Source organism: Lepisosteus oculatus, chromosome 14 (assembly GCF_040954835.1).
Source record: "Lepisosteus oculatus isolate fLepOcu1 chromosome 14, fLepOcu1.hap2, whole genome shotgun sequence".
Lineage (NCBI taxonomy): Eukaryota > Metazoa > Chordata > Actinopteri > Semionotiformes > Lepisosteidae > Lepisosteus > Lepisosteus oculatus.
In genome coordinates, this window is record NC_090709.1 from 41,463,270 (window position 1) to 41,486,551 (window position 23,282).

At 52.7% G+C, this 23,282-nt stretch overlaps 2 protein-coding genes and 2 long non-coding RNA genes across 13 annotated transcripts; 2 read left to right on the plus strand and 2 right to left on the minus strand.

The window, feature by feature from the left end:
* Positions 1-588: 588 nt before the first annotated feature.
* LOC102696546 (macrophage mannose receptor 1-like) lies at positions 589-13,946 on the minus strand. 7 transcript variants are annotated; one of them, XM_069197927.1, is made up of 10 exons: positions 12,555-13,946; positions 11,322-11,448; positions 8,682-11,211; positions 6,873-6,971; positions 5,269-5,613; positions 3,728-4,102; positions 3,150-3,482; positions 2,217-2,552; positions 1,457-1,810; positions 589-947 (listed from the first exon to the last, which is right to left on the minus strand). In XM_069197927.1, the coding sequence occupies exons 4-10, from the start codon at positions 6,907-6,909 to the stop codon at positions 943-945; spliced, it is 1,785 nt and encodes a 594-aa protein (XP_069054028.1). In that variant the 5' UTR covers positions 6,910-6,971; positions 8,682-11,211; positions 11,322-11,448; positions 12,555-13,946; the 3' UTR covers positions 589-942. The 7 variants fall into 7 exon arrangements, with proteins under 7 accessions (XP_069054028.1, XP_069054027.1, XP_069054029.1 ...); XM_069197926.1 differs by having other exon boundaries at positions 6,873-8,231; XM_069197928.1 differs by lacking the exon at positions 6,873-6,971.
* Positions 2,430-3,769, plus strand: LOC138242450 (uncharacterized). The gene is made up of 3 exons (XR_011191587.1): positions 2,430-2,515; positions 3,216-3,393; positions 3,583-3,769. It is a non-coding gene; the product is annotated as an uncharacterized lncRNA (long non-coding RNA).
* A 248-nt stretch (positions 13,947-14,194) lies between the features above and the next one.
* LOC102696743 (macrophage mannose receptor 1-like) lies at positions 14,195-22,534 on the plus strand. 2 transcript variants are annotated; one of them, XM_069197930.1, is made up of 7 exons: positions 14,195-14,279; positions 15,537-15,881; positions 16,496-16,888; positions 17,162-17,494; positions 17,832-18,134; positions 18,238-18,588; positions 22,088-22,531. In XM_069197930.1, exons 1-7 carry the CDS (start codon positions 14,243-14,245, stop codon positions 22,090-22,092), a joined length of 1,767 nt encoding a protein of 588 aa, XP_069054031.1. In that variant the 5' UTR covers positions 14,195-14,242; the 3' UTR covers positions 22,093-22,531. The 2 variants fall into 2 exon arrangements, with proteins under 2 accessions (XP_069054031.1, XP_069054030.1); XM_069197929.1 differs by lacking the exon at positions 14,195-14,279 and adding an exon at positions 15,098-15,242 and having other exon boundaries at positions 22,088-22,534.
* LOC138242447 (uncharacterized) lies at positions 16,813-23,050 on the minus strand. Of its 3 annotated transcripts, none has more exons than XR_011191582.1 (5): positions 22,549-23,036; positions 18,309-18,433; positions 17,808-18,191; positions 17,251-17,428; positions 16,814-17,049 (listed from the first exon to the last, which is right to left on the minus strand). It is a non-coding gene; the product is annotated as an uncharacterized lncRNA (long non-coding RNA). The 3 variants fall into 3 exon arrangements; XR_011191583.1 differs by having other exon boundaries at positions 16,816-17,049; positions 18,062-18,191; positions 22,549-23,029; XR_011191581.1 differs by having other exon boundaries at positions 16,813-17,049; positions 17,251-18,191; positions 22,549-23,050.
* Between the last annotated feature and the right edge of the window lie 232 nt (positions 23,051-23,282).

Below are 23,282 nucleotides of genomic sequence, written 5' to 3' on the forward strand. Positions count from 1 at the left end.
TTTTTTCGCTTTCCGTCGCTCTTTTCGGGAACAAACCTACGACGAAAACCATGAAAAAAAAAACCCGGTGCTCGTCCGTCGTGTGAATATTCTTGAGAACGAGAGTCGCTGGATATTCAAAACAGCGGCTGTCTGTTGTAGAGACCACACGAAAACGACCGATTTCTGGGGAAAATTAGACAAAAGCTTGTTTGTTTGGTTGGTGGGTGAAAACAAAGTACGGAGAATCTTTGTCTCAAAACAACGCCGACCAAATGAAGCTCACTGCACACAAATGATACCGGTGTTGAACAAAAATCACAGTCCCTCCATCAGAAATACAGTCTATTAACGGTTATTATTTATTCAAACTTTGCCCTACATGTACGATCACACCTACATAAACACAGTTGAATGATCCCTGCATCAGAAATACAGTCTATGATGGGAATTATTTATTCCAACTTTGACGAAGGTGATGCTATAAGCACATCAGCAGGTGCAGGTGAATTCAAGTCAGATAAACCCAGGCTGTAGGACAGAGACCCGCAGACCAGCCACTGCCTGTCCTCTCAGTGAAAGAGACCACAAACCACAACTACAACTCGGTCACCACTGCAGTAAGAAGCCAAGCAGGTTTATTCATCAGGGTGTGGGGTTACAAAGAGAAAACTCTGACTTCAGACAAGACCCGACGCTCAGGTGTCAGATACTGAGTGTTGAAAACGTGTCTCCATTCCCAGATCACAAATTACAAGTCTCACAGTCTCACAGTGATAAGGAATCACTCACTAACAACATAAGACCACTGCAAAATATTATATGAAATAAAATTCCAAGTCCCCCCACCAAAAAAATCAGTTATAATATTTTTCACATCACATGAGGAACCATGACTTAGGAGATGCCAGGCTGCTGGTCTTCCAGATGTGTCGCTGGTGTGACAATCAGGACTCACAGTGCTCAGCCTACAAGAGAAACACTGAGAGTCAGACAGGGGCGTGTCGCTGGTGTGTGAGAGTCAGGACTCACGCTGAGAGTCAGACAGGGGCGTGTCGCTGGTGTGTGACAGTCAGGACTCACGCTGAGAGTCAGACAGGGGCGTGTCGCTGGTGTGTGAGAGTCAGGACTCACTCTGAGAGTCAGACAGGGGCGTGTTGCTGGTGTGTGAGAGTCAGGACTCACGCTGAGAGTCAGACAGGGGCGTGTCGCGGGTGTGTGACAGTCAGGACTCACTCTGAGAGTCAGACAGGGGCGTGTCGCTGGTGTGTGACAGTCAGGACTCACTGAGAGTCAGACAGGGGCGTGTCGCTGGTGTGTGAGAGTCAGGACTCACGCTGAGAGTCAGACAGGGGCGTGTCGCGGGTGTGTGACAGTCAGGACTCACTCTGAGAGTCAGACAGGGGCGTGTCGCTGGTGTGTGACGGTCAGGACTCACTCTGAGAGTCAGACAGGGGCAGTAAAGGAGTCTCAGTACCTCTGTAGCAGATGAAGCTGAGCTTCTTCTCACAGTCACGGTTGGTCCAGCTGCCCCCTCCGTCTCTGTCCAGGGCTCCACAGTAGCTGTTAGATGTGCTCTGATTGCCTCCCCCTGTACCCCACTTCTGATAATTAAGGGGTTGTCCATTCACCCAGAACCAGAACCCGAAGATCCGACTCTGCCGCAGGCCCAGCCAGACCAGGCTGGACTCAGCAGACCGGGCCTCTTCAACAGCGTAGCTCTGCTCTTCGTCAGATGTGATGGCCAGCAGGTAGGAGCTATTTCTCCGGCAGTGATCCAGGGCCTCAGCCCAGGACTTCTTCTCTCTGACCAGGACAAGGTTTCTGTTGTCTGCAAGAGAGAGACGGGAGTCACCCTTGTAATTGACTTGTTACAGGTCACACACTTTGTCTCGGGAGTCCTGAGCCCTGTGCTTCTCCAGTCACGCCAGTGAAGTCCAGGGATTTGAGCTGGAACCCTTGGAGGAGCTGAAAGAGAAGACCTGGGGTTTGCCCTGACCACCAGGATGAAACCTGCGGCTGAATTAACCCTGAAGAGAAGACACACTGGGCCCCAGTCTTGTCTTGTTACCACAGCAACTGATGAATGAGTCCCAGGAATTCAAAGCAGCATCGCAGTGATTCTGGGGCTCCAGGGGTCCAGTGTGTTGATCCCAGAGCCAGAGGAGACTGCGGACATGTTTCTACAGCGTGGGGATCATCCAGACCCCCCAACAAGACGAGAGAGCCGTCCTCACCCCAGTGACAGAAGAAGGGTCTGATCTCACTGCAGTTTGTCTCTGTCCATCCTCCTCTCGGGCTGCCCTGCAGGTCCACCTGCGCACATCTCTGTCCACCTGCTGACCCAGGCTGCCCTCCTGCCCAGTTCCTGAAGCTGGACGCCCCCTGGTCTGACCACTTCCAGGGCTCGTTGTACAGGCCGATCCACACCCTGTGACGCCGCGCTGACCTCCGAACCTCCTCATTCTCACTCTGGCTCCTCACACTGACCAGCTCTGTGTGATTCTGTCTGCAGAGACTCTGGGCTTCAGTCCAGGTCTGGTTGAGTTCAATCAGGGTGACGTTACTGCGCTCTGAGCAGACAAGATAATGTATCAGTCAAAATGTCAGTGAGATACTGGAGTGATGGACTGTCCTCTTACCTGTGTTGAGTGACAGTGGTGAAGTGTGTCTCTGATTCAGAGCAGAGAGACGTCAGTGAGATACTGGTGTGATGGACTGTCCTCTTACCTGTGTTGAGTGACACTGGTGAAGTGTGTCTCTGATTCAGAGCAGAGAGACGTCAGTGAGACACTGGAGTGATGGACTGTCCTCTTACCTGTGTTGAGTGACAGTGGTGAAGTGTGTCTCTGATTCAGAGCAGAGGGACGTCAGTGAGACACTGGAGTGATGGACTGTCCTCTTACCTGTGTTGAGTGACACTGGTGAAGTGTGTCTCTGATTCAGAGCAGAGAGACGTCAGTGAGATACTGGTGTGATGGACTGTCCTCTTACCTGTGTTGAGTGACACTGGTGAAGTGTGTCTCTGATTCAGAGCAGAGAGACGTCAGTGAGACACTGGTGTGATGGACTGTCCTCTTACCTGTGTCGAGTGACAGTGGTGAAGTGTGTCTCTGATTCAGAGCAGAGAGACGTCAGTGAGACACTGGTGTGATGGACTGTCCTCTTACCTGTCTTGTTGAGACACATGAAGTAGTTTCTCTCCTGACAGTCTCTCTCTTCCCATCCTCCCGCAGAGTCCATCAGCACACAGACGCGCCCCTGGGTTTGAGTGTAGGGGCTCCCTGCAGCTCCCCCAGACCCCAGGTCACTCTGTGTGTTGTTATACAGACCAATCCAGGCTCCGTCTGCTTCACCAGTGTTTGTGAGGCTGAGAAGTTTATTCTGCTGCTCCTCAGTGAACACAGTGACCAGGTCTGTGTGATTGTACCGGCAGTATTTCTGAGCTTCAACCCATGACTTTTTGTCACATATGAAGTGGTACTGCTCAGAGGAGTTTGTAGCTGTAAATAAAATACATATAGAAATAAGATTTCTGTACATTCTGAAACTGTCGTTTACTTGATGTTCTGTCTCTAAATTCATTATTGGCTCTTGATGTAGTTCTGTGCTGCTGCTGGGAGACTGAGATCAGACGAGGGAGATACAGCTCTCTGCTGCTGTTCTCTCAAGCTGGATTCTCCTGAGACAAACTCAGCCCCCTGAGCTACTGCCTGGGGCTCTGGGACACTGTCAGGGCTGGACTCACCATTGTAGCAGAAGAAGGCCCTGCCTTGGACTTGAGTTGCGTCGTTCCAGCCACCTCTTTTATTATTATTATTAATATTATTATATACACCATCTTTTAAATAGATCTCGGTGTATATCTCTTCATTCGGGGGTTGTCCTCCATTGGGCTCCCCAGGACTCCAGTTGCGAAACCCAGAGCGCCTCCCGTCAGACCACTCCCAGCCGTCCTGGAGCAGAGCGATCCAGACAGCGTGTCCCTGCGCCGTCGTCCTGATCTGTTCAGACTCTCCCACACTGTCCACCCGGGGCAGGTCGGAGCAGCTCTCTCTGCAGTGTCTCTGGGCGTCAGCGAAGGTCTTGTTTTCCCTGATCAGCCTGTACTGCTGTCCCCCACCTGTGAAGACAAAGATCAGGAGTGAAGGTGTGTACAGCTGTGAGACTACAACTCCCACAGTGCTTTGCACACCGCCATTTCCTGTTTCCTGTTCATTCCGGTCTATAGTTAAACAGCTCTCAATCTCAGATTGTGCCCTTTGTAAAACTTGGTTAAGCACAGAGTGGACAACAGTTCCACAGTCATCCTGATTAGGATACATTACTTTATAGCCTAGAGGTGTCAGACCACCTTAGAAAAAGTATTTGTAACCAATAATATTTTGTGAATATTTCTCTTTATTGAACCTTTGAGTCACATGAATCAATTGAGAACAAGCTCTCAGTATTATTATTTTTTTCTAGCAATCAGAGTGAAGACCCCCTGATACACACTATCAGATCAATAAAGAATGAACAAGCTAAAGATTAATTTTGATTCCTTTCTCTTATCTAAAAGATTAGGTGATCTGTTAAGACAAGCTTCAAACAAAATAATTTGCAGTTTCAATCCCTTTTACTATTGTATATCTCAATATATTTTGCTTGAGCAAAGCTTGTTTTAACCGTCTATAATTATAGAGAAGTGTTTTAATTGAAACAGTGTAAACATGCTTTCCAAAGCCAACATGCTAGCTGGAAGGAAGAGATTTGTTTTTATTTAAAACTAAATTTACAGCATAAACAGTTTTCCATTGTTTTTGTGCCTCTATTTGCCTCAGGACAATAAATTCCTCACTGTGATACAGAGCTCCCTGTGTTGTGTTTACCCCCTCTGATACCACAAGATGTTCACGACTAACGACTGCTCTGTGATACTGAGTTGTTTATACCGATACTGAGTGATACTGAGTTGTTTGTGTTAAGTGACAGTTTCCTGAAATAAAGAAATAAGATTAATGTATAGATTAAAAATCTATAGGTAAAAGGCCCGGATAGGGCTTTTGACACGACAGGATGATCCCAGGTGAAAAATTCTGTATTAAAATCTGCGTTTCTAACCTGGTGTATATAGGTGATCTTGTACCTTAGGACTACATTTCCCCTGATGCATTGCAAATAGACAGCAAAGTGTGACAAGACTACAGATACCAGAATGCACTGCACCAGAGCTCTTCCCGTTTCCTGCTCATTCTTGTGTTCTAAAGTTAAACTCGGCACTCACTCTCAGATTGGGTGTCGTCTCACCTTGACTCTCACATATGAAGTAGTTCTCCTTGCTGCAGTTTCTCTCCTCCCAGAATCCCGTTGCGTTGAGAACAGCGCAGGGGAGCCGACTCCTCCAGTGGGTGAAGGTCACGACCTCTCCGCCAGACCACCGCCAGCTCTCTCTGCAGTCTTGGTACAGGCCCATCCAGGCTGTGACATTGGGCAGGTTAGTGGTGTTGAGGACTGTGTCCATGTCTGCTGTGCTGTTGATGGAGGCCAGGTCAGTGTAGTTGTCTCTGCAGTGTCTCCGAGCGTCGGTCCAGTTCAGGGGTGAGTCCACAAAGTAGAACTTCCTGATGAGGCCGGATCCAGGAGGACAGAGCACTGGGAACACAGAATTATGGGTTGTGTTAGTTTCTCAAAACCATCTGTATTGCAATTCAAAGGGTCTGTACGCTCCAGAGTCAGGTTGTTTAAATCTTTTGTGAGACACAGTAACACCACAGTCCTGCTGTCCTCCACCTGAAACTCACCCGTCACCCTGGCGATGAGACAGGTGACCCCCCCTGTCTGTGTGTGACTCTGACAGCCTGGCTGTGCTGTCCCTGAGCCCTGTGGACACTGTGACACTGCAGCTGGATCTGCTGAGTGAGACACACTGGACACTGTCCATCTTACCATCACGCCCTGGGGGCACCAGGTCCGGATGAGATGTAAAACCGAGGTCCTGACTCTCTGTGGTCATTAACAATCCCAGGGCGTCTCTCGAAAAGAGTAGGGGTGTAACCCTGGAGTCCTGGCCAAATTTCCCATTGGCCCTCATCAATCATGGCCTCTTAATAATCCCTCTCTCTGGACTGGCTTCATCCCTCTGCTCTCCTCCCCACTGAGAGCTGCTGTGTGGGGAGCGTTCTGGCGCACTATGGCTGCCGTCGCATCATCCAGGTGGGGCTGCACACTGGTGGTGGTGGAGGGGATCCCTATTCCCTGTGCAGCGCTTTGAGTGGAGTGTCCAGAAAAGCGCTCTATAAGTATGAGCAATTGTTATTATACCCTGTTTCTGCGTGACTGGTGTCGCTGCCTGCGGGTGATCTCCCCCTCTGTGTCTGTCTGTGTATCTCAGTCTGGGTCCTTGTGTCTGGATCTGCTGGACCCGAGTGTGAGGAAGAACTGGGCAGCCTTGTGGAAACGTGTCCGAGGGCCCTTGGGTGCTGATCACCACCTCTCAGTCTCGCGTTCTGTGTGAAGCAAAACCCCTCTGTGACGATCCTTCACCCCTTGTTTAACAGATTCCTGTTACTCCCCTCAGAACGCAGATACCCTCCCCCCCAGCTCCAAAAGCAGCTGATCTAAGATCTCATTCGTACCTGCAGTCATATCCTTACTCAGCTCTTGATCATCTATGCAAATGTGCGTGCATGTTGGTGTTGTGGTGTTTGTTCTGTCTGTCTCTCTGGACGCCCACACTGCTGCTGTGAAACGTGCTGCCCCCTCAGGGGTGACAGAGGCTCTCTCTCTCTCTCTCTCTGCAGCGGGTGGGAGCTGAGGGGCTGACGGGAGACCTGTGTCCAGGGGCTGCTGGACTCCCCCAGTCCTGCACAAGAGCCCAGCTGCCCGCCCTGGGAGCAGAGACGCAGGCCCACCTGTCAGGAAGAGAAGCACCAGCCCCTTCCTCTCCATCCCGGCAGATCCGCTCAGAGGCGCAGGCGCGGCGTGGCTCCCGGCTCCGGGTTCGAATCCTCCTGCGTGACACAGCACAGGCGCGTCTGACACAGCTCCTACAGGTCATGGGCGGAGCTCGGGTCTCGCTCATGGGCTCAGTCAGATCTGAATGAACTCAGCCCTGCTGGGCTGCTACCGATCCCCCTGGCTGGTGTGGATCGGTCACCGGTGGAGCCCGGGGGAGACGCAGGAATCTGAAGAGGGGCGGGACCCCCCTCTCCCACTCAGAAAGGCGGGATCCGGACTGCTGGGAGAGATTCCCGACTGGATCCATCAGTCTCCTCCTGCTGTCCTGCTCTCCCTGCTGATAGCATCAAGGAAACACTCCTGCTGTCTGTGGCTCTTCCTCTCCTTCTCCCCTCTCTACTCTCTCTCCACTCTCCTTTCTCCTCTCCTTCTCCCATTCACAGTTTCTCTCCTCTCTCTTGTGTCTCCTCTCCCTGCTGATAGCATCAAGGAAACACTCCTGCTGTCTGTGGCTCTTCCTCTCCTTCTCCCCTCTCTTCTCTCTCTCCACTCTCCTTTCTCCTCTCCTTCTCCCATTCACAGTTTTTCTCCTCTCTCTTGTGTCTCCTCTCCCTGCTGATAGCATCAAGGAAACACTCCTGCTGTCTGTGGCTCTTCCTCTCCTTCTCCCCTCTCTACTCTCTCTCCACTCTCCTTTCTCCTCTCCTTCTCCCATTCACAGTTTCTCTCCTCTCTCTTGTGTCTCCTCTCTCTGCTCTCTCCTCTCCACCCTCTCTACCCTCTCCCCTCTCTCTCTCCTCTCTCTATGATCCACAGTATCTGTCCTGTGTCCTCTCTCCCCTCTCCACTCTCTCCCCTCTCTCCTTTCTCCTCTCCATATGATCCACAGTTTCTCTCCTCTCTCTTGTGTCTCCTCTCTCTGCTGATAGCATCAAGGAAACGCTGCTGCTGTCTGTGGCTGTGTCTGTCTGTGGGAGTGAATGGAGCCATTGATGCAGGAGTGGAGGGGTCAGGCCTTGATCAAACACCGTCTGACACTATGAGAGACGGAATATTTCTCATTTCCTGTTGGTCTCTAACAAAGAGAAGCTCTGTGGCTCAGGATCTGCGCCTGTGGCTGGAAGGTTCAAATCCCGCAGCCGGCAGAGGAATCCTACTCAGTTGGGCCCCTGAGCGAGGCCCTGAACCCCAGCTGCTCCAGGGGCGCCGTACAATGGCTGACCCTGCCCTCTGACCCCCAGCTTCTCTCTCTCTCTATCTGTGTGTCTGTGTGTCTCATGGAGAGCCAGCTGGGGTCTGCGAAAAGATAATTCCTAATGCAAGAAATTGTAAAGGGTTAATAAAGTGATGTTAATAACCTCGAGAAGGAAGTACATTTCTTAAAAAAAACAATACACAGATAAGAAACCAACACAGCGACTAAATATATAAAAATGCAGTTTCAAAAAAATGTACTGTGGAACCTTGAACTGAAACCGCAGTGAGGAATAACCAGCTTCCTAAGTAAACAGCTTTCCTACGAGACTCAGACTTAGCAGAACTAAGGACAAGGAACACGGATCTTCTTCTGCGCTGCTGGGTAGATAAAAACACGCAGACTGCTACAGAAATGAGAGCAGCCTGTGGACCTGCTCTCCAGACAGTATCTGTTGATCCCGTCAGAGACACCTGTGCTCGTTGAAATCTCTTGCAGGGCAGCAGGCAGCTGCTGTCTCAATAACAGGAGGTCCTACACTGAGGGGCCACTGTGCCCTGAGACTTACCTGCTCGGCGCTGTGTGTCGGTGGGTCAGGACGTCTCTCCAGGTGAGCTGTCTGTGCGATGTGTCTGTCTGTCTGTGTTCTTTATTCCTGACTCTCTCTCCTCCTCTCCTCTCAGACACAAACACAGACGCAGCCGGGATGCAAATCAGGGGGTTTCAGTGGGAACAGTGCAGGAAGCACAAACCAGGCTGGAGGACGGATGGACACACACATTCACACACTCAGACACACACACTCCCACTCACACACTCCCACTCACACTCACACACTCTCTCACTCACACTCACACACACTCACACTCACACACACTCTCACTCTCACACACCCACAGTCTCTCACACACTCACACAGTCTCTCATTCACACACTCACACACACACTCACTCACTCTCTCACTCACACACACACACACTCACAAACACACACACTCACAAACACACTCTCACACACTCTCACACACTCTCACACTTACACACACACTCTCTCACACACTCACAAACACACACTCTCTCACACACTCACACTCACACACACACACTCTCACACTCTCTCACACACACACACTCACTCTTACACACACACACACTCACTCTCACACACACACTCTCTCACACACTCACACAGTCTCTCACTCACACACTCACACACACCGCGCTGTCTTCTCTTCTCGCTCAGACAGTGGAGCTCTTGATCAAGGGGCTCCTGTAGGGTTAGCGTTGGAATAACTAGGGGGCTGAGGGTTCGAGTGACGGCTGCGCCCACTGCTGCTGTGTTCTGTGTCAAGCCGCCGTCCCCAGCTCTTCCACACGGCGGCGCTGGTGGTTGCTGGGTCGGCGTCAGATATTCTGTCATCTTGAAGATGAGCTCCGGCTTGACGTCAACAAGGTGGTTACTCGGTGGACCAGTAGGAGGCGCTGTTATCTCTGCGCCAGGTCGCGCACACCGCCGCCCGGCCGTACTGACACCGTGCTGTAGGGGGCGCCGTCCTCCAGGGGAGACATCAAACCGAGGGCTGTACAGACAGCACCCCCACTGCACCCCCGCTGAAGAGCTCATTTGAAAGGGCTGCGTACTCTAGAGCTGTGTTCAGATGAGTTCGTTTTCAGTGCGGTGGACGTCCTCGTGATCTGTCCTTCCTACTGCACCTGGAGAGACAGTTTCTCCTCCTCATATTCTACTGCTGCAGAATCACCACTGTGCGTCTCCCAGGTGGGGTTACTGGTGCAGAATGATTGCTGTGCGTCTCCCAGGTGAGGTTACTGCTGCAGGATGATCACTGTGCGTCTCCCAGGTGGGGTTACTGCTGCAGGATGATCGCTGTGCGTCTCCCAGCTGGGGTTACTGGTGCAGAATGATCACTGTGCATCTCCCAGGTGGGGTAACTGCTGCAGGATGATCACTGTGCGTCTCCCAGGTGGGGTTACTACTGCAGGATGATCGCTGTGCGTCTCCCAGGTGGGGTTACTGGTGCAGAGTGACTGCTGTGCGTCTCCCAGGTGGGGTTACTGGTGCAGAGTGATCGCTGTGCGTCTCCCAGGTGGGGTTACTGCTGCAGGATGATCACTGTGCGTCTCCCAGGTGGGGCTACTGGTGCAGAGTGATCGCTGTGCGTCTCCCAGGTGGGGTTACTGGTGCAGAGTGATCGCTGTGCGTCTCCCAGGTGGGGTTACTGGTGCAGAGTGATCGCTGTGCGTCTCCCAGGTGGGGTTACTGCTGCAGGATGATCGCTGTGCGTCTCCCAGGTGGGGTTACTGCTGCAGGATGATCGCTGTGCATCTCCCAGGTGGGGCTACTGGTGCAGAGTGATCACTGTGTGTCTCCCAGGTGGGGCTGTACAATTTGGGAGAGGAGCCGAACTTACAGAGAAAAGCTCTGTATAAATCCAAAGATTTCTTGTATTTTCACATCTTTTTGTTTTGTTTAATCGGATGAGCTTTGCTCCACGCAGTTTGCATAGTATATTAAAATAAAACGTCTGCAGTTTGAGCTCCATGGTCTTATTTTACTTTTATCTCTCTGTAATGTCATGTGGAGCTGCTAGGACTGTCCTTCAACAATAAGTACGGTCCAGTAAGTGACTTTAAGTTGTTATGGGAATCAGCATTTGGAATAATTCTTAAAGTTTTTCGTCTTGTGAAAACCTCACGTGGAAACACCTGCATCTCCACCAGACTTGGACTCCTGGGCGCGTTGTCTCCCTCCTGTGGCCGCAGGCGGTACTGCTGGCGCTGTTGAGTCTGTGAGCAGTGTGACAGCTGATCCACTGTGAGAGAAGACAGGAGTGTCTCCCTCTGGTGGCCGCAGGCGGTACTGCTGGCGCTGTGGAGTCTGTGAGCAGTGTGACAGCTGATCCGCTGTGAGAGAAGACAGGAGTGTCTCCCTCTGGTGGCCGCAGGCGGTACTGCTGGCGCTGTGGAGTCTGTGAGCAGTGTGACAGCTGATCCGCTGTGAGAGAAGACAGGAGTGTCTCCCTCTGGCGGCCGCAGGCGGTACTGCTGGCCTGGTCTGACGCACACAGCATACGTTGTGCCCTGTGAGGAGGGTGATAAAGGCATTAATGACAGTGAGTATTATAATGACGAGGATGGTGATGTTGACTCCACACGGTCCACACGGACTCGTTCTTCATCACCTCCCTGACCTCTTCACTCTCCCTGCAGCTCCTCACACTGACCAGGTCTGTGTGCTCCTCCCTGCAGTGTCTCTGAGCTGCTTCTTGACCGTCCTTGAACCAGGCAGAATCTCCTGCTGTGTGGGATCACTGCTCTCTGTAAAAACACAGTGGGGCTGTTACTGACAGGACAGTCAACTTAAATATGTTTTTCAGCTCTGCGTAAGACGTTTCACCGCCCACAAAGAGACGTTTGAAGCCACGTCTCTTAAATCTCGGTTTGTACACGAGGAGGGACAGTTATTTTTTTTTTACTCCGAATAATATCAGCTCACCTGAGGGTGTTGGGGTCTCTGTTGTTTGTAAATAGGTTCACATTTAATTCCTAATTAGGGAATTATAATAATAATAATAATAATAATAATTGCTTACACTTATATAGCACCTGGCTGGACCCTCCCCTCAGAGCTCTTCCCAGGTCAGGGGGATCCCCTCCACCCCCCCCCCAGTGTGCAGCCCCCACCTGGATGATGCTCCAGTCCGCTCAGCACACAGCAGCTCTCAGTGGGGAGGAGAGCAGAGGGATGGAGCCAGTTCAGAGGGGGGGGTGATTAGGAGGCCATGATGGGTCAAGACCAGGGGGGGATCAGGCCAGGACACTGGGGTAACACCCCTACTCTTCTCCAGAGACACCCCGGGATTGTTAATGAGCACAGAGAGTCAGGACCTCGGTTTGACGGCGCCTGTTTACAGTCCAGTGTCCCCCGTCACTATACTGGGGCATCAGGACCCACACAGACCGCAGGGTGAGAGCGCCCCCTGCTGGCCCCACTCACACCTCTCCCAGCAGCAGCCTCAGCTCTCCCAGGAGTCTCCCCTCCAGGTACTGGCCAGGCTCACACCTGCTGGGCTCCAGTGGGGCTGCCAGTTGTGAGTTGCAGGGTGATATGGCTGCTGGCCAAATCACTATTATTAAACTCCTAAGAAATAACCTAACTTCTTAATTGCTGTTTCCCAGGACGTGGACACAACCAGGACGCCAATCAGGGCTCTTGCTGAGCACAAAGGCATTTTTAGTGGGAACTCAGAAACAGACCATAAACCCAGACGTGCACATTGACTGAAACAGTGACGAGACACACCACCGAGATCAGCGATCGCACTCATTTGAATCCCAGCCGTGTCTGTGTCCCAGGGGAGAGGAGGAGAGAGAGTCAGGAATAAAGAACACAGACAGACAGACACATTGCACAGACAGCTCACCTGGAGAGACGTCCTGACCCACCGACACACAGCGCCGAGCAGGTAAGTCTCAGGGCACAGTGGCCCCTCAGTGTAGGACCTCCTGTTATTGAGACAGCAGCTGCCTGCTGCCCTGCAAGAGATTTCAACGAGCACAGGTGTCTCTGACGGGATCAACAGATACTGTCTGGAGAGCAGGTCCACAGGCTGCTCTCATTTCTGTAGCAGTCTGCGTGTTTTTATCTACCCAGCAGCGCAGGAGAAGATCCGTGTTCCTTGTCCTTAGTTCTGCTAAGTCTGAGTCTCGTAGGAAAGCTGTTTACTTAGGAAGCTGGTTATTCCTCACTGCGGTTTCAGTTCAAGGTGCATCCCTCTGCAGTTAGTTAGAGAAAGTTAGGGAGAGAGACAGGTTAGAGATGGGGGTGAGAGAGGAGAGAGAGACAGGTTAGAGATGGGGGTGAGAGAGAGACAGGTTAGAGATGGGGGTGAGAGGAGAGAGAGAGACAGGTTAGAAATGGGGGTGAGAGAGGAGAGAGAGAGACAGGTTAGAAATGGGGGTGAGAGAGGAGAGAGAGAGGTTAGAGATGGGGGTGAAAGAGGAGAGAGAGACAGGTTAGAGATGGAGGTGTTGGGGTACCTATAGAGTCGAGGCATCAGTTGTACACTGCCTGTCTCTGGTCTTCGGGAGTGCTCTCCCCTCTGGGGTCAATACCGTGACAAGACCTCTGAAACACTTGTCATTCATTTACTGGTTGATATGATCTGTTGTTTTTTTACAAAAACAGGATTTAAAATAAGACTTGACTATTGTGTCTATACAGTAGCTGTGTTGGATGGTTATGTTGGATGGGTTTATTATTTTAATAAAATGTACTTCCTTCTAGAGTTTATTTATAGTGGAAACAGAAGATAGACAATCAGCCTGTGTCTGTAGGCAAAACAGGAGGGAGTGGAGAGGAGAGAGAGGAGGGAGAGAGAGGAGACAGGAGAAAGAGAGGAAAGATACTGTGGATCATAGAGAGAGAGGAGAGAGGGGAGAGGGGAGAGAGTGGAGTGGAGAGAGAGGAGAGAGAGGAGGGAGAGAGACAGGAGAGAGGGGAGAGAGAGAGGGGAGGGAGTGGAGAGAGAGAGGGGAGAGAGAGGGGAGAGACTGGAGAGAGGGGAGAGAGGAGAGAGGGGGGAGAGAGAGGAGACAGGAGAAAGAGAGGAGAGATACTGTGGATCATAGAGAGAGAGGAGAGAGGGGAGAGGGGAGAGAGTGGAGTGGAGAGAGAGGAGAGAGAGGAGGGAGTGGAGAAGAGAGAGAGGAGGGAGAGAGACAGGAGAGAGGGGAGAGAGAGAGGGGAGAGACTGGAGAGAGGGGAGAGAGGAGAGAGAGAGGGGAGAGCAGAGAGAGGAGACACAAGAGAGAGGAGAGAAACAGTCCGGATCCCGCCTTTCTGAGTGGGAGAGGGGGGTCCTGCCCCTCTCCAGAGTCCTGAGTCTCCCCCAGTCTCCACTGGTGACCGATCCACACCAGCCAGGGGGATCGGTAGCAGCCCAGCAGGGCTGAGTTCATTCAGATCTGACTGAGCCCATGAGCGAGACCCGAGCTCCGCCCGTGACCTGTAGGAGCTGTGTCAGACGCGCCTGTGCTGTGTCACGCAGGAGGATTCGAACCCGGAGCCGGGAGCCACGCCGCGCCTGCGCCTCTGAGCGGATCTGCCGGGATGGAGAGGAAGGGGCTGGTGCTTCTCTTCCTGACAGGTGGGCCTGCGTCTCTGCTCCCAGGGCGGGCAGCTGGGCTCTTGTGCAGGACTGGGGGAGTCCAGCAGCCCCTGGACACAGGTCTCCCGTCAGCCCCTCAGCTCCCACCCGCTGCAGAGAGAGAGAGAGAGAGAGCCTCTGTCACCCCTGAGGGGGCAGCACGTTTCACAGCAGCAGTGTGGGCGTCCAGAGAGACAGACAGAACAAACACCACAACACCGACATGCACGCACATTTGCATAGATGATCGAGAGCTGAGTAAGGATATGACTGCAGGTACGAATGAGATCTTAGATCAGCTGCTTTTGGAGCTGGGGGGGGTATCTGTGTTCTGAGGGGAGTAACAGGAATCTGTTAAACAAGGGGTGAAGGATCGTCACAGAGGGGTTTTGCTTCACACAGAACGCGAGACTGAGAGGTGGTGATCAGCACCCAAGGGCCCTCGGACACGTTTCCACAAGGCTGCCCAGTTCTTCCTCACACTCGGGTCCAGCAGATCCAGACACAAGGACCCAGACTGAGATACACAGACAGACACAGAGGGGGAGATCACCCGCAGGCAGCGACACCAGTCACACAGAAACAGGGTATAATAACAATTGCTCACACTTCTAGAGCGCTTTTCTGGACACTCCACTCAAAGCGCTGCTCAGGGAATAGGGATCCCCTCCACCACCACCAGTGTGCAGCCCCACCTGGATGATGCGACGGCAGCCATAGTGCGCCAGAACGCTCCCCACACAGCAGCTCTCAGTGGGGAGGAGAGCAGAGGGATGAAGCCAGTCCAGAGAGGGGGGGTGATTAGGAGGCCATGATTGATGAGGGCCAATGGGAAATTTGGCCAGGACTCCAGGGTTACACCCCTACTCTTTTCGAGAGACGCCCTGGGATTGTTAATGACCACAGAGAGTCAGGACCTCGGTTTTACATCTCATCCGGACCTGGTGCCCCCAGGGCGTGATGGTAAGATGGACAGTGTCCAGTGTGTCTCACTCAGCAGATCCAGCTGCAGTGTCACAGTGTCCACAGGGCTCAGGGACAGCACAGCCAGGCTGTCAGAGTCACACACAGACAGGGGGGGTCACCTGTCTCATCGCCAGGGTGACAAGTGAGTTTCAGGTGGAGGACAGCAGGACTGTGGTGTTACTGTGTCTCACAATGTATTTAAACAACCTGACTCTGGAGCGTACAGACCCTTTGAACTGCAATACTGATGGATTTGAGAAACTTACACAACCCATAATTCTGTGTTCCCAGTGCTCTGTCCTCCTGGATCCGGCCTCATCAGGAAGTTCTACTTTGTGGACTCACCCCTGAACTGGACCGACGCTCAGAGACACTGCAGAGACAACTACACTGACCTGGCCTCCATCAACAGCACAGCAGACATGGACACAGTCCTCAACACCACTAACCTGCCCAATGGCACAGCCTGGATAGGCCTGTACCGAGACTGCAGAGAGAGCTGGCGGTGGTCTGGCGGAGAGGACGTGACCTTCACCCACTGGAGGAGTCGGCTCCCCTGCGCTGTTCTCAACGCAACGGGATTCTGGGAGGAGAGAAACTGCAGCGAGGAGAACTTCTTCATATGTGAGAGTCAAGGTGAGACGACACCCAATCTGAGAGTGAGAGCTCAGTTTAACTTTAGACAGGAAGGAACAGGAAACAGGAAGGGCTCAGGTGCAGTGCATTCTGGTATCTGTAGTCTCCTCCACAATTTGCAGTCTCTTTGCAATGCATCAGGGGAAGTGTAGTCCTAAAGTACAGGTGCTCCTATACATACCAGTTTTGAAATGCACAGAGTTCAACACAGATGTCTTCCCCTGGGACATTCCTGTCTTGTCGTGCCTATCCAGGCCCTCTTCCTTAGATTTTATTTTCCTTATTTCAGTTAACTACCACTTAACATAAATGACTCTCAGTATCACAGAGCAGTCACTGGTCACAAACTTGTGGAATCAGAGAGCATAAACACCCCCCAGGGACCTCTGTGTCGGTGAGAATGATATTGTCCTGATACAAACAGAGGCCCAGAAATGGTCAAAAGCTGTTCACGCTATGAATTTTGTTTCAAATCAAAACCAATCTCTATCTTTTTGCAAATATGTGGGCTTATACACTTTTAATAAAAACATGACTGTATAATTATAAATAGTTACAACTATGTGTAGTCTCACAGCTGTACACACCGTCACTCCTGATCTTTGTCTTCACAGGTGGGGGACAGCAGTACAGGCTGATCAGGGAAAACAAGACCTTCGCTGACGCCCAGAGACACTGCAGAGAGAGCTGCTCCGACCTGCCCCGGGTGGACAGTGTGGGAGAGTCTCAACAGATCAGGACGACGGCGCAGGGACACGCTGTCTGGATCGCTCTGCTCCAGGACAGCTGGGAGTGGTCTGACGGGAGGCGCTCTGGGTTTCGCAACTGGAGTCCTGGGCAGCCCAGTGAAGGAGGAGCCTTGTACACTCTGATCTCTTTAAAAGATGGTGTACAGAATAATAATAATAATAATAATAATAATAATAATAATAATAATAAAAATAATAAAAGAGGTGAATGGAACTACGCAACTCAAGTCCGAGGCAGCCCCTTCTTCTGCTACACTGGTGAGTCCAGCCCTGACAGTGTCCCAGAGCCCCAGGCAGTAGCTCAGGGGGCTGAGTTTGTCTCAGGAGAATCCAGCTGTATCTCCCTCGTCTGTATCTCTCTGTATCTCTCGTGCTGTATCGCCCTCGTCTGACCTCGGTCTCCCAGCAGCAGCACAGAACTACATCAAGAGTGAAGAGAAATATCAAGAGATAGAATATTAAATACAAGATTTAATAGATCTGGTACACTTCACTACAGAAATGTTATTTCTATCTGTATTTTATTTACAGCTACAAACTCCTCTGAGCAGTACCACTTCATATGTGACAAAAAGTCATGGGTTGAAGCTCAGAAATACTGCCGGCACAATCACACAGACCTGGTCACTGTGTTCACTGAGGAGCAGCAGAATAAACTTCTCAACCTCACAAACACTGGTGATGAAGTAGGAGCCTGGATTGGTCTGTATAAGAACACACAGAGAGTCCCGGGGTCTGGGGGAGCTGCAGGGAGCCCCTACACTCAAACCCAGGGGCGCGTCTGTGTGCTGATGGACTCTGAGGGAGGATGGGAAGAGAGAGACTGTGAGGAGAGGAACTACTTCATGTGTCTCAACAAGACAGGTAAGAGGACAGTCCATCACTCCAGTGTCTCACTGATATCTCTCTGCTCTGAATCAGAGACACACTTCACCACTGTCACTCAACACAGGTAAGAGGACAGTCCATCACTCCAGTGTCTCACTGACGTCTCTCTGGTCTAAATCAGAGAGACACTTCACCACTGTCACTCAACACAGGTAAGAGGACAGTCCATCACTCCAGTGTCTCACTGACGTCTCTCTGCTCTGAATCAGAGACACACTTCACCACTGTCACTCGACACGGGTAAGAGGACAGTCCATCACTCCAGTGTCTCACTGACATTTTGACTCACTGATACATTGTCTTGTCTGCTCAGAGCGCAGTAACGTCACCCTGATTGAACTCAACCAGAGCTGGACTGAAGCCCAGAGTCTCTGCAGACAGAAGCACACAGAGCTGGTCAGTGTGAGGAACCAGAGTGAGAATGAGGAGGTTCGGAGGTCAGCGCAGGGTCACAGGGTGTGGATCGGCCTGTACAATGAGCCCTGGAACCGGGCAGGAGGGCAGTCTGGGTCAGCAGGTGGACAGAGATGTGCGCAGGTGGACCTGCAGGGCAGCCCGAGAGGCGAATGGACAGAGACAAACTGCAGTGAGATCAGACCCTTCTTCTGTCACTGGGGTGAGGACGGCTCTGTTTTCCACTTGGGTTCGTGTCCTGATGGGGCGTCTGGGGACCCTACAGAGACACAGATTCAGCTTTAATTTGTGTCTCTCTCTTGCAGACAGCAGAGAGCTCGTCCTGGTGAGAGAGGAGAAGTCCTGGGCTGAGGCCCTGGATCACTGTCAGACTCACCACACTGGCCTGGCGGATATCCAGTCACACCAGGAGCAGAGCTACGCTGCTGAAGAGGCCAGGGCAGCTGAGTCCACTCTGGTCTGGCTGGGCCTGCGTCTGAGCCGGAACCTCTGGTTCTGGTTCTGGGTGAACGGACAACCGCTTAATTATCAGAACTGGAGTACAGGAGGACACCATCAGTGCAATACGAGCTACTGTGGGGCCCTGGACAGAGACAGAGGGGGCAGCTGGACCAACCGTGACTGTGAGGAGAAGCTCAGCTTCATCTGCTACAGAGGTACTGAGACTCCTTTACTGCCCCTGTCTGACTCTCAGAGTGAGTCCTGACTGTCACACACCAGCGACACGCCCCTGTCTGACTCTCAGTGTGAGTCCTGACTGTCACACACCAGCGACACGCCCCTGACTCTCAGTGTGAGTCCTGACTGTCACACACCAGCGACACGCCCCTGTCTGACTCTCAGAGTGAGTCCTGACCGTCACACACCAGCGAGACGCCCCTGTCTGACTCTCAGAGTGAGTCCTGACTGTCGCACACCAGCGACACGCCCCTCCCTGACTCTCAGAGTGAGTCCTGACTGTCACACACCAGCGACACGCCCCTGTCTGACTCTCAGTGTGAGTCCTGACTCTCACACACCAGCGACACGCCCCTGGCTGACTCTCAGTGTGAGTCCTGACTGTCACACACCAGTGACACGCCTGTCTGACTCTCAGTGTGAGTCCTGACTGTCACACACCAGCGACATGCCCCTTTCTGACTCTCAGTGTGAGTCCTGACTGTCACACACCAGTGACACGCCCCTGTCTGACTCTCAGTGTGAGTCCTGACTGTCACACACCAGCGACACGCCCCTGTCTGACTCTCAGTGTGAGTCCTGACTGTCACACACCAGCGACACGCCCCTGTCTGACTCTCAGAGTGAGTCCTGACTGTCGCACACCAGCGACACGCCCCTGACTCTCAGAGTGAGTCCTGACTGTCACACACCAGCGACACGCCCCTCCCTGACTCTCAGTGTGAGTCCTGACTCTCACACACCAGCGACACGCCCCTGTCTGACTCTCAGTGTGAGTCCTGACTGTCACACACCAGCGACACGCCCCTGTCTGACTCTCAGAGTGAGTCCTGACTGTCGCACACCAGCGACACGCCCCTGACTCTCAGAGTGAGTCCTGACTGTCACACACCAGCGACACGCCCCTCCCTGACTCTCAGAGTGAGTCCTGAATCTCACACACCAGCGACACGCCCCTGTCTGACTCTCAGAGTGAGTCCTGACTGTCGCACACCAGCGACACGCCCCTGACTCTCAGAGTGAGTCCTGACTGTCACACACCAGCGACACGCCCCTCCCTGACTCTCAGTGTGAGTCCTGACTGTCACACACCAGCGACACGCCCCTGTCTGACTCTCAGAGTGAGTCCTGACTGTCGCACACCAGCGACACGCCCCTCCCTGACTCTCAGAGTGAGTCCTGACTGTCACACACCAGCGACACGCCCCTGTCTGACTCTCAGTGTGAGTCCTGACTCTCACACACCAGCGACACGCCCCTGGCTGACTCTCAGTGTGAGTCCTGACTGTCACACACCAGTGACACGCCTGTCTGACTCTCAGTGTGAGTCCTGACTGTCACACACCAGCGACACGCCCCTGTCTGACTCTCAGTGTGAGTCCTGACTGTCACACACCAGCGACACGCCCCTGTCTGACTCTCAGTGTGAGTCCTGACAGTCACACACCAGTGACACGCCCCTGTCTGACTCTCAGTGTGAGTCCTGACTGTCACACACCAGTGACACGCCCCTGTCTGACTCTCAGTGTGAGTCCTGACTGTCACACACCAGCGACACGCCCCTGTCTGACTCTCAGTGTGAGTCCTGACTGTCACACACCAGCGACACGCCCCTGTCTGACTCTCAGAGTGAGTCCTGACTGTCGCACACCAGCGACACGCCCCTGACTCTCAGAGTGAGTCCTGACTGTCACACACCAGCGACACGCCCCTCCCTGACTCTCAGTGTGAGTCCTGACTGTCACACACCAGCGACACGCCCCTGTCTGACTCTCAGAGTGAGTCCTGACTGTCGCACACCAGCGACACGCCCCTGACTCTCAGAGTGAGTCCTGACTGTCACACACCAGCGACACGCCCCTCCCTGACTCTCAGAGTGAGTCCTGAATCTCACACACCAGCGACACGCCCCTGTCTGACTCTCAGAGTGAGTCCTGACTGTCGCACACCAGCGACACGCCCCTGACTCTCAGAGTGAGTCCTGACTGTCACACACCAGCGACACGCCCCTCCCTGACTCTCAGTGTGAGTCCTGACTGTCACACACCAGCGACACGCCCCTGTCTGACTCTCAGCGTGAGTCCTGACTGTCGCACACCAGCGACACGCCCCTGACTCTCAGAGTGAGTCCTGACTGTCACACACCAGCGACACGCCCCTCCCTGACTCTCAGTGTGAGTCCTGACTGTCACACACCAGCGACACGCCCCTGTCTGACTCTCAGTGAGTCCTGACTGTCACACACCAGCGACATGCCCCTGTCTGACTCTCAGTGTGAGTCCTGACTGTCACACACCAGCGACACGCCCCTGTCTGACTCTCAGCGTGAGTCCTGACTGTCACACACCAGCGACACGCCCCTGTCTGACTCTCAGAGTGAGTCCTGACTGTCACACACCAGCGACACGCCCCTGTCTAACTCTCAGCGTGAGTCCTGACTGTGACACACCAGCGACACGCCCCTGTCTGACTCTCAGTGTGAGTCCTGACTGTCACACACCAGCGACACGCCCCTGTCTGACTCTCAGTGTGAGTCCTGACTGTCACACACCAGCGACACGCCCCTGTCTGACTCTCAGTGTGAGTCCTGACTGTCACACACCAGCGACACGCCCCTGTCTGACTCTCAGCGTGAGTCCTGACCGTCACACACCAGCGACACGCCCCTGTCTGACTCTCAGTGTGAGTCCTGACTGTCACACACCAGCGACACGCCCCTGTCTGACTCTCAGAGTGAGTCCTGACTGTCACACACCAGCGACACGCCCCTGTCTGACTCTCAGAGTGAGTCCTGACTGTCACACACCAGCGACACGCCCCTGTCTGACTCTCAGTGTGAGTCCTGACTGTCACACACCAGCGACACGCCCCTGACTCTCAGAGTGAGTCCTGACTGTCACACACCAGCGACACGCCCCTGTCTGACTCTCAGTGTGAGTCCTGACTGTCACACACCAGCGACACGCCCCTGTCTGACTCTCAGAGTGAGTCCTGACTGTCACACACCAGTGACACGCCCCTGTCTGACTCTCAGAGTGAGTCCTGACTGTCGCACACCAGCGACACGCCCCTATCTGACTCTCAGTGTGAGTCCTGACTGTCGCACACCAGCGACACGCCTGTCTGACTCTCAGAGTGAGTCCTGACTGTCACACACTGGCGACACGCCCCTGTCTGACTCTCAGTGTGTCTCTTGTAGGGTGAACAGTGTTAATCCTGACTGTCACACACCAGCGACACGCCCCTGTCTGACTCTCAGTGTGAGTCCTGACTCCCACACACCAGCGACACGCCCCTGTCTGACACTCAGTGTGAGTCCTGACTGTCACACACCAGCGACACGCCCCTGTCTGACTCTCACAGTGAGTCCTGACTGTCACACACCAGCGACAGGCCCCTGTCTGACTCTCAGCGTGAGTCCTGACTCTCACACACCAGCGACACGCCCCTGTCTGACTCTCAGTGTTTCTCTTGTAGGATGAACAGTGAGTCCTGATTGTCACACCAGCGACACATCTGGAAGACCAGCAGCCTGGCATCTCCTAAGTCATGGTTCCTCATGTGATGTGAAAAATATTATAACTGATTTTTTTGGTGGGGGGACTTGGAATTTTATTTCATATAATATTTTGCAGTGGTCTTATGTTGTTAGTGAGTGATTCCTTATCACTGTGAGACGGTGAGACTTGTAATTTGTGATCTGGGAATGGGGACACGTTTTCAACACTCAGTATCTGACACCTGAGCGTCGGGTTTTGTCTGAAGTCAGAGTTTTCTCTTTGTAACTCCACACCCTGATAAATAAACCTGCTTGGCTTCTTGCTGCAGTGGTGACCGAGTTGTAGTTGTGGTTTGTGGTCTCTTTCACTGAGAGGACAGACAGTGGCTGCTCTGCGGGTCTCTGTCCGACAGCCTGGGTTTATCTGACTTGAATTCACCTGCACCTGCTGATGTGCTTATAGCAGCAGTCACCTTCATCGCCGTCCTCATCGCCATCACGATCTTTATCACAGTCCCCCTTCTGTTCTTCATCGTCGCGATTATCCACACCGTCGCTCACCGCCGCCGTCGTCTTCATCGCCGTTTCTCCCATCAGAGGCTCGGCACTCCTGAACATCGTCACGGCCGTCACCGCCCTCGCCCTCGCCTTCGCCGCGATCGGCGTGTGACGTCTGGGCCGCTCGGCACCACGCACAAGGGGGCGAGGACGCGGAAACTGTACTTCTACTGAAAGAAAAAAATTAAGCCAGGCTGAAAACCTTGAGAGACTGGTCTGGCGGAGAACCCAAACTGTAAAACGATTTCCAGGTGACTTCTGCTCACTGCTGTCCGGACAGAAACTCTGTGGACCTCTGTCGCCCTCTTGTGGCTGCCGACGGAACTACTGGCCTGATCTGACGCAAACAGCACAGGGGCAATACTGATAACATTTATAATGATGATAATAACACCTCCTTACACTTATATAGCGCCATGTTGGATAATAATATTGATGACAATGATAATAACAACACCTTACATTTATATAGCTCCATGTTGGATAATAATAATATTAATAGCAATGCTAATAACAACTCCTTACACCTATATAGTGCCATCGTGTAGATTAATAATATTGATAATAATGATAATAACAACTCCTTACACTTATATAGCGCCATGTTGGATAATA